Below are 14,044 nucleotides of genomic sequence, written 5' to 3' on the forward strand. Positions count from 1 at the left end.
TCGTGCCTTCTATGAATTCTCTTGGGTGTGTAACGTGGGGATACACATGTATGAGGAGAGTCCTTTTTTTATTTAGTTGTGCTACTGGCAAGTTCTGTGATTCCCCTGGCATCAGAAATATTAATAGCTAACATTTGCACAGTGCTTTATGGCTGATAAAATACACTCATATACTTGATCTTATTTAGCTCTTGAAATAGTCCTTCGAGGTTGTTATGATAATTATCGCCATTCTTTTACAGATCAGGAAACTGAGGCTGAACGTGACTTGTTTAGAGCGACACAGTTACCACTAAGTAGATTTAGGAGTTGAACTTATATTTGTGTGATTCGTAAGTATAGCAAAGTGGCCCAGCTGATGTGCCACATTTGGAGAATTCAAAGCTCAGGACATAGCCGTCTTCTGTGCAGAGTGGAGGAGGAGGGCATCCCCAGGGCTGACGGTCACCAAGGCCCACCTGAATAGAGATGGCAAACCCTCAATTCAACCGGGTTCTCCAAACGGCAGGTAACAAGATAGTATGGGAGCAATAATGATGCCTCTTCCAGGAAAGCTTTGTCGCCTTCAAAGTGTTCTCATATTATCTCATGAGAGGCCCGAGGAAGACCTAATACCCCCGGTTTACATAAGAGGCCCAGGGAGCCGAGCAACTTGTTGAAAATCTGCAAAGCCAACGAGTGATGGAGCCAGGACAAGAACCCACAGTTCCTCAATCCCAAACTCTTTCTACTTCTTTTTAGGGCAGCTGGGTCTGAAGGGGGTCCCTGATCCTGAGGCATGAGCAAGGGCCAAGGTTGGCATGTTCCAGCAAACTTCCTTGTTTGGGAGGAACCAAGACAGTGTGCCGAGGTTTCCCTTTAAGCTCTGTGTTTGGGCTCTGCCTGCAAAAGGCACTTCAATTGCTCCTCCGACCTGTACCCAGCCTGGCTCCCTGTGAGCCTTCTCTGCCGCACTGTTGCTCAAGGGGAAGAGAGAAATCAGAGGGGCGCGGTAAAGCATTTAAACTGGTTCCCGAGTTTAGCAGGATTCTTTCATCTGCAGTCGCCAGGTGTTTATTTGTGTTTACAATTCAGTGGGAAGATAAAGATTACACAAGGAAGGACCTCAAAGAGTCCCAGGCTTCCAGAACTGGAAGAGACTTCCGAGATTCTGATAGTCAGAATCAGAATAGTCCGTCAGGGCTTAGTCAGTCACTGAATGATTAGCACAGGGAGATCAGCTCGGTGCTTTGTGACCACCTAGACAGGGGGGATAGGGAGGGTGGGAGGGAGATGTGAGAGGGAGGGGATATGGGGAGATAGAGATATATATATATATATATATACACAGCTGATTCATTTTGTTATATAGCAGAAACTAAGACACAATTGTAAAGCAATTATACTCCAATAAAGATGTTAGGAAAAAAAGAAAGAAAGAAAGATGGGAGAGATCCCCCGTCCCCACTTTTTCACTGATTGTTCTGGGAGAAATGCCTTCTACCTGGAGATGGGGAATGGCTGGTTGGTCTCAGAGGGAGATAGGTAGAAAAGGCCCTAACTGCACAAGAATTTTATATTTTATAGCATTTCCCAATCCTGCTCCCTCTTCAATTCCAGAGAAAAGGCAGGATATAAGATAGATGAAGAGGGCTATATTCTCCCTGCATCTGGAACCTAGATCCACAGGTAAGGATACGGGAAAGATTTTCATTACAGCTCATTGAAAACCCAAGCCCATTTATAATACAGTGTCTTTGCATGCTAAAGACACTTCCTGGCAAGGACTCAGTGGAACACGGAGGATATTGTTTTAATCGGCTGTGATTTACATTTGTGCCAACTAACGAAAATCTTCTGATTATATTGAGCTGATTAATAACCACCCATGCCCAATCATAAGAAAATATTCTGTTCTTCCATAAGAGTAATATTCTTATTAAAACCTACCAGAAAATAGTTATAAATTAGTGGAATATTTGATAAATATTTTTAATGGTCTTGTGGGCCTCCATTGTATCAGTGAAGGAATCTATAGGTAAGCAGTTCTCTGGGAACGTTCTGATCTACCACCCAAGACTGGGATACTTCCTGTGTGTTGAATGTTACATCAGGCTTTGCAGATCATGGTGAGAGAAGCAGCAGACAGAATTCCTCACTGTGAGGTGCTTGCCATCTAAAACTATAGCTGGACAGACACCAACAAAATAAACACACACACAAGTACAGCCTCTCGGAACCCCTCTTACAAATATTTGAGTGCATTCTACATGCCAGGTGCTATTCTAAGGCTTAAGGAGTATAGTGATAATACAGGGAGGGTCTTTGCTTTCAAGGAATAGATCTATACCTTCTTATGACTTATCCAATCCAGCTTCCCTGACTTTGCTCTTGCCATCTCCTCCGTCTTGACTGTCTCCCCTACGCTGTCCTGGTTTTCTGAATTCCACCCATTTTACACGGCCTGGGCTCTACTGCTCCTGTGAACTCTCCTCCTACCCCAGAGATCTCTTCTTCCTCTGCCTCCTTTAATCCTCACTGCCTGCTCCACTTTCTGGTCACACACAGACGCTCTGCTATTGCTAATTATGTGTTCACGTGTTTCTGAGTTGTCTTCTTATGGGCAGAACTTGGATTTTCTTCATCTTGAATCTCCTTTACCCTCCAGTGCCTAGCATGATGCCTTGTGTGTATTAGGTACTCAAGACATGTTTGTTAATTGGTTGATTTTTAAATATTATACGTGCTCTACAAGCTTAATGGTTAGGGGGGAATTAGTGAAATATATATAAAAAAAGACAACCCACTCATTCAAAAAACTTAAGGTGATACAGTGTCTGAAATCCCATCAGTAGAGATTCATGCCTTTGGAAAAGATTCCTCTCATTTTCTAAAAAATACTCAGTTTAATACATCAAACTGAGTTTATTTACTTAAGTTATTAGTGACATCAGTTTTATTCTCCATAAACACAAGAACTGAGTTGGGTAAGAGTAGAGCTGGATTCTTAAACAGCAGAGTCCTTGCTATGTATCAGGCACTGTGCTTGGTGTTGGGGTCCAAAGATGACTGAGACACAACCCCATCATTGAAAAGCTTATATTCTAGTCACCAGAATATTTTATTATCATTTCTTCAGGGGCTATGACGAAACCAAGCACAGACATTGAAACAGCCCACCCTGGAGGATTGAGGGGAGGCTTCCTGGAGGAGTCATCAAGGAACATTCCTGCAGGCCTTCTCTGTCTGACTGCTTTCCCTCTTCTCTGATTGTAAACCGTTTCAGATGCCTCAAGACCCATCTCAAATATCACATCTTCTGAGAAGGTATCCCCAAGCCTCACAGGCAGAATGAATCCCTTGCTCTATGGTGCTCCTAAAACACCTCGCCCATCTTATTGTGGTGATTGTTTCTTTGTCTGTCCTCCCTACTCTCCCCCTCTAGCCCACACAGACAGTGAACTAGCAAACAGGGGACACTTTCCATTCATGTCAGTCTATCCAGCTCTAACCATGCCTGGCACATGGGAGATGGGAAGACCACTGTATAACTATAGTTGACCGAAGACCTCTTGGACATCACTGGGTCTCTGGCTCAGGGCTGGTTTGTGCATCTCCAGTGCCCAAGCTGAGTGCCAGCTGGGATGTAGGAAGCAAGAACTGCCTGCCAACATTAGTGACAAGCTGCTCATTGATTCCATTCAGCCCAATAAATACTTACTGAGAACTAGTTCCAATAAGAATAAGAATCTTGGGCTTCCCTGGTGGCGCAGTGGTTGAGAGTCCGCCTGCCGATGCAGGGGACATGGGTTCATGCCCCGGTCCGGGAAGATCCCACATGCCACAGAGCGGCTGGGCCCGTGAGCCATGGCCACTGGGCCTGTGTGTCCGGAGCTTGTGCTCTGCAACGGGAGAGGCCACAACAGTGAGAGGCCCGCGTACGGCAAAAAAAAAAAAAAAAAGTATAAGAATCTTGCCACCACTACTAGAATGCCTACTGTTTGCCACGTGCTTTACATACATGCTCTCACTTACTCTGTGTAACGACTTTGAAAAGTGTTATCTCCTTTAACTGGCTCAGGAAAAGAGGCTCAGAGGGCTGATTTGCCCAAGGTCACGTATCACGCAGAGTGGTCTGAATGTAAGGTATATCTGCTGAGTCCTGCTGCAATTCAACATAGGGATTAAAAGTATATCTCCTGAGAGGTGAAAACAAAGGTTCATGGGGCATACAAGATTCAGGGAGTGCCCATGGGAAGGTGGTAATCAGAAAGCCTTCATGGAGGTCGAGGCAGATCTGGCCAATGAATGAACTGGAAAAAACAAACAGAAAGATCTTAAAGAGGTGACCTTCTTGTTACTACATAGGATACACCAATGCCTGTAAGCAAGAACGCAGAAGGGGTGGCAGAACCTTAGATATCCCACTCAGGGGTCCTGCATGGGGGGATCTCCAGACTTACACATGTTTCCTCTCTCTTGTGCAAGAGATGGGGGAGAGGAGTAGGTGCTCTGAGGTGAGCCATCCCTAAGGTTCAGGTGCTGAAAGCGCATCCCACACATCCTTCCAAGACAGGTGGAGAGGGTCTGCGTCCCACCCCCTTTCTCCCCAAAGTAGAGGAGACGACCCTTCGCTTCCCCACTAGGTCTTGTCTTGTCACCTTAGGGTAGGGGGGGATGTCTTTCTCTCCCAGCATTGAGGAAGGGATAGTTCTTTTTCATCTCACTATAGGGTGTGTGTGTGTGTGTGTGTGTGTGTGTGTGTGTGTGTGTGTGTGCATGTCCGCGCGCGCGAGGGGAATGGCTTCGTTCACACCTCAGGGTGGGGAGGTTGAAACTTTTCTTTCCTTCAGAGGGAGTGGGGACAGTTTCCCGGACACGGTTCTTTTCTCCCCCAGTCAAAAAGGTGGTAGGGGCTCTGAGCTCTCTTGTCCCTATTCTTGGGGAGCAGGACTAGCTTCCACGCCCTCCCCAGAGAGCCACGCTCAGGTCTCAGGAGGCCTGGTCCTCCCCAGACCGCGTGTCCCCAGCCCCCGAAGGCCCGCTGCTCACAGCCGGCTGCACAGGCTGCGAGTCTGGGGCGGCGCCGGCTCTGCGGCGCGGGGCGGGGCAACCTGTGCCCCCGCCCCCGGCTCCGCCCTCTCCCTGGCGCTGAACCTCGCACCTCCCCGCCCGCCCGGCCCAGTTGGCCGCGGCTGTCTGCTTGGCTTGCGCGCCGCGGACCGAGCCTCTGCCGCCTCAGCCCCCGCCGCCGCTTCCGTCTCGCCCTCCGCGCCTCCCGGCTCCGCCGCCCCGCGCGCCCTCAGCCCTTCAAGCCAGATGATGAACTTCCTGCGGCGCCGACTGTCCGACAGCAGCTTCATCGCCAACCTGCCCAATGGCTACATGACTGACCTGCAGCGGCCGGAGCCCCAGCAGCCGCCGCCGCCGCCGCCCCCCGGCCCGGGCGCGGCCTCGGCCTCGTCTGCGCCCCCGGTCGCCTCGCCGGGCCCCGAGCGGAGGCCGCCGCCCGCCCCGGCGCCCGCGCCGCAGCCCGCCCCGGCGCCGTCGGTGGGCAGCAGCTTCTTCAGCTCGCTCTCCCAGGCGGTGAAGCAAACGGCAGCCTCGGCCGGGCTGGTGGACGCGCCCGCGCCCGCGCCCGCCGCCGCCAGGAAGGCCAAGGTGCTGCTGGTCGTCGACGAGCCGCACACCGACTGGTAGGTGCCCGGCCGGCGCCGCCCGGGGCTCGGGGCCGCTCCGAGGATGCTCCGGATCCCAGCGAGGTGTCAGAGCAACGAAAACGAGGGTCTGGGGTCCCGCCGCGAGGAGAGGGGGTCCAGCGAGCGTGTGTGTGTCGAGGGCGGGGGGAGGCACTGGTCAGCCTGGAAAGGTGAAGCCTGCGGTAAAATAGTCCCTCAGTTGACTCAAATCCCCCCAACACACAAATGCTGGAGCTACTTTATCCAACAGGGAAGAGTCTTAAGAAATAGAGTTTTTTTTTTTTTTTTGAGGGAGGGGTGGAGGGAACAGACTTTTCTGCCTCGATACATCAAAGCTGACGTGAAAAGGGTCCCAGATCCCCCGAGGAACGTGAAGGCCAACAAGAAAGGTTCTGCCTTATGGGCCCCGGGGCGAATCAGGAATGGAAATGGGTAGTTGGGGGCGGGGAAGCGAGAGGGCGAGGGGGTATTTTTTCACCTGGTCCGATTAAGGCTGGTGGGAGCCAGGTGTACATGGACTTGTTCCCGTGCAGCATGGTGAACTCGTTTAAGAATAATACAATTCTTGTATTTTCTGTAGCCCCAAATATTCTTGTATTTTCCCAAATCTCCAATTTGTGGATTAAAAAAACATTTTGGGGGGTGGGTATGTGTTTTGGGGTGGAAGTGATGTTACTTTTTCCAGCTGGAAGGATGATGACCGAGGTATTCTGTATCATTAAATATTCTGGATCATTAAAGGGACGCAAATAAAGAGATGTGCCTTAATGCAGAAGATGGGAAACTTAAAAATTTCTTTTTTGTTGTTTTAAGGGATATTCCAACTTGGAATGCTGAAGGCTGAGGGAATATGTGACCTCTGGTCGATAAAAGCATGAATGAGGTCTGTTTAAGACAAATTAGTTAAAAGAGGCTCTGTTTTATGGAGGAGGAAGTTGACCCAGGGGATGGTTAGGGTGGGAGGTGATAGTGGAATTGACTGGTGAAGGGCTTGAAGAAGTGAAGAGGTGAGGAAAAGGGGTTGCTTTTTCTTCTGGAACATGGCAAGGGTTTTTTTGTTTTTTGGGTTTTTTTCTCCTCTCCTCACAAGAGTTGGGGTTGGAGACTAGACCTAAGTCTTTCCTCCCAAGAGGGAGGCACAGAGGGACCACAGAGCTATTTATCTCCATTTCCTCTTCTGGCTGCTTCCCTGGTTTTCTCTCTCTATCATTTTCTCACTGGGAGACCCCGACGGAGAGAGTGCTGGCGTGGCTGTGATAAAAGTGAAATGTAGATGTGGAGATGCCCTCCTGCTGACTTGTGTAGTTGGCTTTTTCTTAGGACAGCAGAGTAGAAAACCTGAAGGGACCTTTGTAAGGAAATGACACAGACACACGCAAGAGTGTACTGGGGAAGGTAAGAGAGTATATGATGGTGCCATTGGCAGTCCCCTAGGAGAATTACTCTAACTCAGTTCAAATCAACAAGTGCTTATTAAGTGGGAAGGGAAGGTAGCTAAGCTTTATTGAGCATCTGTTATATGCCAAACCCTGTACTAGGTGCACTAATATATATCTTACTGAATTTTCACCACCAAACTGAGGCTTAGAGAAAGTAAGTAATGTGTTCACAGTCAAATGGTAGAACCAGAATTTGAACTTAGGCCTACTTGACTCCACTTTTGCCACTCCATTATGTTATATTGCCTCATTATTATTATTATATTATTAGCAATATTAATAATTGGCCCCCTCTAGGGGCTAGGCAGTGTATGGGCCTTACAGAGAACTCACTCAAATTTGGGAGACAAAATGAAAACATGAAACAGTTAACAAAAAGGAATCTAGAATAATTAGTTGAGACTGGTGTTTCAGGCTTTCAATAAATGGTGTGATTAGAGTTATTGAGAGTAAGGGTCAGAGTTACTGGAGAAAGCTTCACAAAGCATGAGTCTTGAAGAAAGACCAGGAAAAGGAGGGGAGAAATGAGAATGAAATTGGTGCTTCATTTTTTTTATGCAAGAATCTTGACCCTCCTGTACGTGGTCCTGATCTCCTTTCCTGTTGAAGGCATTTGTTTTGGGTGTAATTACTAGTTCGGTACCCGCAGGTAGGAAGACACTCATTTGTATGGGTATGTGTTTATAACTGCTTCTGTGGCTTGGGACTTGAAACTCTCCTTGGATAGTATTATTCTCTAGGAAGACTGCCTGCCTGGCACGAACCACAGAACTTGCCTTGCCCAGGAGACTAGACTTCGGATGGAAGAAATAGAAGCCACTTTACTGTAGGCTGACTCCCAACTGTTTTCTCATTTTCTCTAAAGTAATAACTGATTTATTAAAACTCATAAACCCAGTTTGAGTCTAGTGCTTGACAGCAGTTCTGTGCTTCTGTGTTTCTGTGCTTAATGGCAGTTCTCAGAATTTTGCAGAGTCTGTCTTCTTTTAAGGTGTCTGTATTTGTTAAAAACATCGCAGTTAAGTATTGGTGAGTGGCTTTATTGAAAGGTCTCTATGAGTTAAGGCGCAGATGCCTGTTTATGACAAGCTCAGTGACTTAAAAAGGTGCTTTTTGCTCTAAAGACTGATTTTAATAGATTTGTCTCACAGTTTTACCTACCTAGATAGTATTCTGTGAGCAGGTGTCATACATGCCTGATATTATTTTCCTGGTGCTTGCATAGGAAGTCAGAGTATAGCCTCCGAGTAAAATTTGAGAATATTGGTCCCATTTGAATTATGGAATGCTAAAATACGGAGGGTTATAACAAGTATTTAAATAATTGGAGATTTAAAGGAGGGCTTAAAATAGGCAGCGTCTTAGAGCAGCCTTGATACACAGCAGATTCTTTTGAATTTCTGTAGTGTAATTGGGGGCAATGGAATCTGGGGATCATATCACTGACCAGGTTGATGGGAAAATCGGAGGATGTTTCTCTCTTTCTTTTGCTTGAAATGTGTTTTCATTGGTTGCCTGAGCTCTTTAGGTTAATTGCACATTTGCACATTAACGGATCACTGAAAAATATTTCTGTTCCACTAAAACGTGATATCAAGCTCATTATATACCTTTTTAGTTAATTATTACTAATATATATATATATATATATATGCCTGAAAATGCATATCTTCTTTCAAGGTTCGTACCTAAATTAGAAGTGCAGTTAATATTGCATTTTAACGATGTTTGTGCTTAAACAAGGAACAAGCGTCCATTTGCATATGTTGTTTTTTCTGTGTTTTACCTTCTCACTGGTTATGAGGTAAGTTTTCTCTCAGATTCTCCCCTGCCTCTGTTCCAGTGATTCCAATTCCAGTGATCAAGTGAGCTTTTTCAACCTCGAATGTCTCAATGTTTGAATTTGAAAATCGGTATAACAGGCATTCTAGAGATTATCTAGAGTATCTAGAGATTGCAGATTTGAGAAGTCCACAGATGTTTATTGCACACCTCTGTATAGAGTATATATGCTAAGAAAAATGAGACATAGTATCTCTCTTCTAAGATCTTTCCATCTGGCTGGATAGACAAGATAAATACATTTAAAAAAAAGTTTACTAAAAACTTCCCTTTGTATTTGAACTATGGTCCTTGGATCAGCAGAATAGGCATCAACCAGGAGCTTTTTGAACTGCAGATTATCGAGTCCCACCTGACGCCTACTGAATCACACTTTGCATTTGAATAAGATCTCCAGGTGATTCACATGCACATTAAATTTAAGATGCACTGAACTAAAGGGTATGTGATTAGTGCTAAAGATGTGGCAACAACACCAAGTACTATCACTTTTTGAGCAACTGCTATATGTCACATGTGATACCGAGTTCTTTAGAAATATCATTTAATCCCTACCACAACAATGTATTGTACTGTAGACGTTTAAAAGAGGGAGAGATGGATGTGGGTTAGAATGGGAAGGGAATGCTTCATGGAAATAGTGAGATTTGAACTGAGCCTTGAAGAATTTAAATCAAAAGAGATAGGTTGGCTCAGTCTAGACAGTGGATGGTATAAGGAAAGTGCACTGGTAGAAAAGAGGGAGACAACCAAGAGACTCGGTTGATGCATTATCTGGGAAGCGCCGGTTCCCATTCTTTTCTGGTCAGTCTTTGGGCATTTCATTAAGAATAGGGGAAGCGCAGAAGTCTGGACCAGTGCTTGTGTGTAGTTCTAGAAAAATATTTGAATTGAAACTTGGGGGGAAAGCTCCAGTGAGGTTTGAGGCTTCTCTCTGCCAAATATTTTATCTACATGTCCTGTTTCTAACACAGACATACTGATTACGTTGAATTTCATTGTTCATAGCAACAGTAGCTTATAGCTTAGAATTCTAGGTTATTAAAGCTGGAAGGTAATCCGGGTTACTTTATAAATGGGGGACATTTTTAAAATAAATTTATTTTTTTGGCTGCGTTGGGCGTTCATTGCTGCGCGCGGGCTTTCTCTAGTTGCGGTGAGAGGGGGCTACTCTTTGTTTCGGTGCACGGACTTCTCATTGCGGTGGCTTCTTATGTTGTGGAGCACAGGCTGTAGGTGTGCAGGCTTCAGTAGTTGTGGCACACAGGCTCAGTAGTTGTGGTGCAGGGGCTTAGTTGCTCCACGGCATGTGGGATCTTCCAGGACCAGGGCTCGAACCCGTGTCCCCTACATTGGCAGGTGGATTCTTAATGACTGTGCCAACAGGGAAGTCCCGTAAATGGGGGAAATCTTGTTCTGAAGAAGCAAAGTGGCTTGTTCAAATTTACTCAGAACTAGGATCTAGAATTTCAGTCTTTCTTCTAAGCCCAGAGAAAAGGAACAATTTGCCCAAGGTCAAATAAGAAGTTAGTGAGAGAATGGAAACCAGAATTCGCATCTTCTGACTCTTAAGTTGCTCTATGAGTAGATTCTTTAAATTTAACCTTTTTTCTCCTTGAAAATTCTGTTTTTGTCTGCTGCTTTTTTTTTTTTTTTTTTTTTGCTGTACGCGGGCCTCCCACTGTTGTGGCCTCTCCCGTTGTGGAGCACAGGCTCTGGACGCACAGGCTCAGCGGCCATGGCTCACGGGCCCAGCCGCTCCGCAGCATGTGGGATCTTCCCGGACCGGGGCACGAGCCTGTGTCCCCTGTATCGGCAGGCGGACTCTCAACCACTGCGCCACCAGGGAAGCCCGTGTCTGCTGCTTTTAAAGAGCCACTGTGGAGTTGTAAGTGCTTAAAAAAGAACCACATGAGCATATTGCACTATATCCCCACTAGCAGTTTCACTGTCTTATTTGTGTTATTGTTGTTTCAGCAAAGGTCATTGTAAAATGGTTGAAGGAGACTCTTAATTAGAGACCTAGTCATCAAACTCCAACAATATAATAAAGTTAGTAGGACTGTGCTACTATGATGACCTTGCTTTCAGGGACCCATTTTTACCTTAGTGTCCCTGTCTGCCTAAGATTGTTTACTGTCTTTCTGTACCCAAGTTGAGGTCTATGGTAACATTAGCCTTTTCAATATCTTGCTAAGCAAAATGTAATGGAGGCCTAATTAGCAAGTTTTCCAGAATTGCCTACTTTCCCTCATATTTACAAAACAGTTTTAACGGGGATATGTTCAGTGCAGTGGAGCATCTAAACACAAGCCAGGTGCTGGGGATATAAGGTTAAGTTGGGCATAGGCCTTGTCCCCTGGGATCTTCCAGTCGAGTAGGGGAGACGACAGACGTTTAAATAGGATTTTAGTACACTATGGTAATTAGTATGCATAGGATGCTGTGGGAGCAGAGAGGAATGAAGATGTTATGGTTAGAAATGTTTGTACCATTAAAAATGTGCCACTGTGTATTCTTTGATAAACCATTTTGCCTCTTTGGAGATTGATTTTCTAAACTCTGTCAAATGAGAGGATTGAAACATTCTCTCAGATCCTTTACAGCACTACATTATTTCCATGTTACAGTTTTTGTGCCATTTTCTTTCAAAAGCTTTAGCTCTATGATTTATTCTATGTGGTAATGCTTGTAAATCTTTGGAAGGGGAGGCATAGGTCAGTACATGGCTAAACATGTCCTTGGATGAAAAGCTCATCTTCGAGTACTCTCCATTCAGTACCCCTTTCTTACAGTGTTGCTACCATGTGGTATCCTGAAAAAAAGGGGCTAATCCTGTAATGCCCACTGTGTATGTTTCCTACTCAGTAATGGGAATTGTGGACTTGTGGTTGAATTCCTGACTCCCTGATAGCTCTAAGAACTTTTGTATACATATGTTGAAGTGTTGGCTAACAGCATTTATTTCCTGATCCCTGCCGTGTGCACTGTGTTGTACAGTTTGCACAACATATTCATACCCAATGTCTCATTTTATCTTCATAATGATGAACAAACAGACTCATAAAAGTAGTCGCTTTCCAAATATTAAATAGCTATTAAGCTCTCCAGCTTGCCCTTTTCTGATGTGCATGAACACCCCACGCTTGCTCTTCCTTCCTTTCTGGAGAACAGCTATTGTGCTCTCTGCTTCTTCCCCTCTCTCAGCCTAGGCGCTAAGATGTCTTTGTTTACTGGAGCCTTTCTCAGATTTTAGAGTCTGTCCTTTCTTTTTTCTTTCTGTCTAGGACCATTCTTCCATTCCATTCCTCCCAAGCACAGCTTTAATCCCTTTCCAGGATATATACCTCTCATCTATTTTTCCGCTCAAAGGGTCTAACAACTTTATGCGGTAACTTTAGCCCGATTTAATCCTACAAAAAGAGGCTTGGGCTTTGTGGGGGGGAAATTGAAGTCCCCTTTCTCTATTGTGGACTTGAATCCTTAGAGGGCCCTAATATTAAAATAGCACAGCTGAAGACTGTTTTCTTTTACACTTCCAGGTTTCAGTGATATAGAATGAGTTTTTTGTTGTTCTTGTTGGACCCTGTGATGTGACTCAGGGACACATATGGATATAATTCCCTCTGCAGTCCCTGTCACCCCCTGAGGAATAGCCGATGATGAGAATTTAAGTTCTAGAGAGTCCTATGTTTACTAACATTTTAACTGCGGGGCAAAAGGGTAGCAGTGAAAGATTGATCGGCTAATCAGTTAGCAAAGAGCTAATAACTCCAGTGTGTTAGTTTCCATGAAGGCTACAAAGTGAAATACTTGGAATCAGACAATTATATAATACATGCTTTCACTTTTGAGAACTTGTAGGGAATCTCAAGGAAGACAAAATTAGCATTATCTAGTGGAAAGAGCATCGCAAACATTTAAAATATCTGGGTCAAGCCTCTACTCTGCTGTGTAACTTTGTGTCACCATAGGCAGTTTAACACTTTAAGCCTCTTTTTCTCTTTCAAAAATTAGGGATTTGAGCTAAATCATTTATCTTCAGAGTCCTTTAGAAACCACTTTAGAAGTCAAGTGATTTCTAAAGGTTAGATCGTTTGACGGTATAAAGACTTGTTCAGAGAAGGAAGAAATCACTGTGGGCTGGTGAAGTCAGAAAATATTTCACAGAAGGGGCTAGGTCTGAGCTAGGCTTTCAAGGCTGAGTGAGATTTAGATTGGTGAGGAAGGAGAGAGGCATTTCAGTTAAAAGGAAGAGAAAGAGCAAAATCATAAACAACAGTGAGTAAAATGTGTGCAAGGGAGCTTTAGGCTAGTCAGCACACAGGTTTCAGGGCAGGGAAAAGAGGGAGAGAGGTTTGGATAAGCGGGGTGGGAGAAATGATGGCAATAATATCTAATGTGTCGAGTATACAATGTGCTAGGTAGGTGTTCTAAGTAGATGTATTAACTGATTTACTAAGTTATGAAATAGATTACTGTTATTAACCAAATTTTGCAAATGAAGAAACGCATAGCGAATTCAGGATTTGAATCCAGGTAGTGCAGCTCTGAGACCACGCTCTTATCCACCATGCTCTATAATCACTAGGTAACAGTGTTCCAAATTTCTCCTTGCCACTTAACACCTTGGTGTTTCTTTTCCTCAGCGACACGGACACCTGTTTTACCTCGAGCAGTTTCTTGTTTTTTGTGAACTTGTTTCTTCCTCTATAAAGAGGAGATAAAGTATTTCTCATTCTTATGAGAATCAATTGACATAAACTCTCAAAATGCCTAATGTGACTGGGACCTGGGAAATGTTCAATAAAAGTTCCACGATGACAAGCAGATTTTCATAGCAACTTGGAGGCAACAGCTTACCATATGAGTCTTTATAGGAGCCTTCAAGTCAAGTAAAGTCATTTGTAGGCAGGTTTCTGTGACACTAAAAGTAATTTTGAAAAATAGGGCAAGCCTAAATGAATATTCCTTCATTCTGGTTTTGGAGTAGTTTGTTGCACATAGTTTAGAAAACAATGATTACTAATGTTTTGAAACAGTCTTGGGGGAAGATGTTTTTGAGATGGCTTATTTGTAGAAACT

At 44.8% G+C, this 14,044-nt stretch overlaps 1 protein-coding gene across 1 annotated transcript in view; it reads left to right on the top strand.

The window, feature by feature from the left end:
* The first annotated feature begins 5,141 nt into the window (after positions 1 to 5,141).
* SYN2 (synapsin II) overlaps positions 5,142 to 14,044 on the top strand; it is a 153,099-nt gene continuing 144,196 nt past the window's right edge. Inside the window, exon 1 of the mRNA XM_067755495.1 lies at positions 5,142 to 5,675. Coding sequence (XP_067611596.1) covers positions 5,299 to 5,675 — 377 coding nt within the window. The 5' untranslated portion in view covers positions 5,142 to 5,298. The remainder of the gene's footprint in view (positions 5,676 to 14,044) is intronic.

This window comes from Pseudorca crassidens, chromosome 10, assembly GCF_039906515.1.
Source record: "Pseudorca crassidens isolate mPseCra1 chromosome 10, mPseCra1.hap1, whole genome shotgun sequence".
Classification (NCBI taxonomy): Eukaryota; Metazoa; Chordata; class Mammalia; order Artiodactyla; family Delphinidae; genus Pseudorca; species Pseudorca crassidens.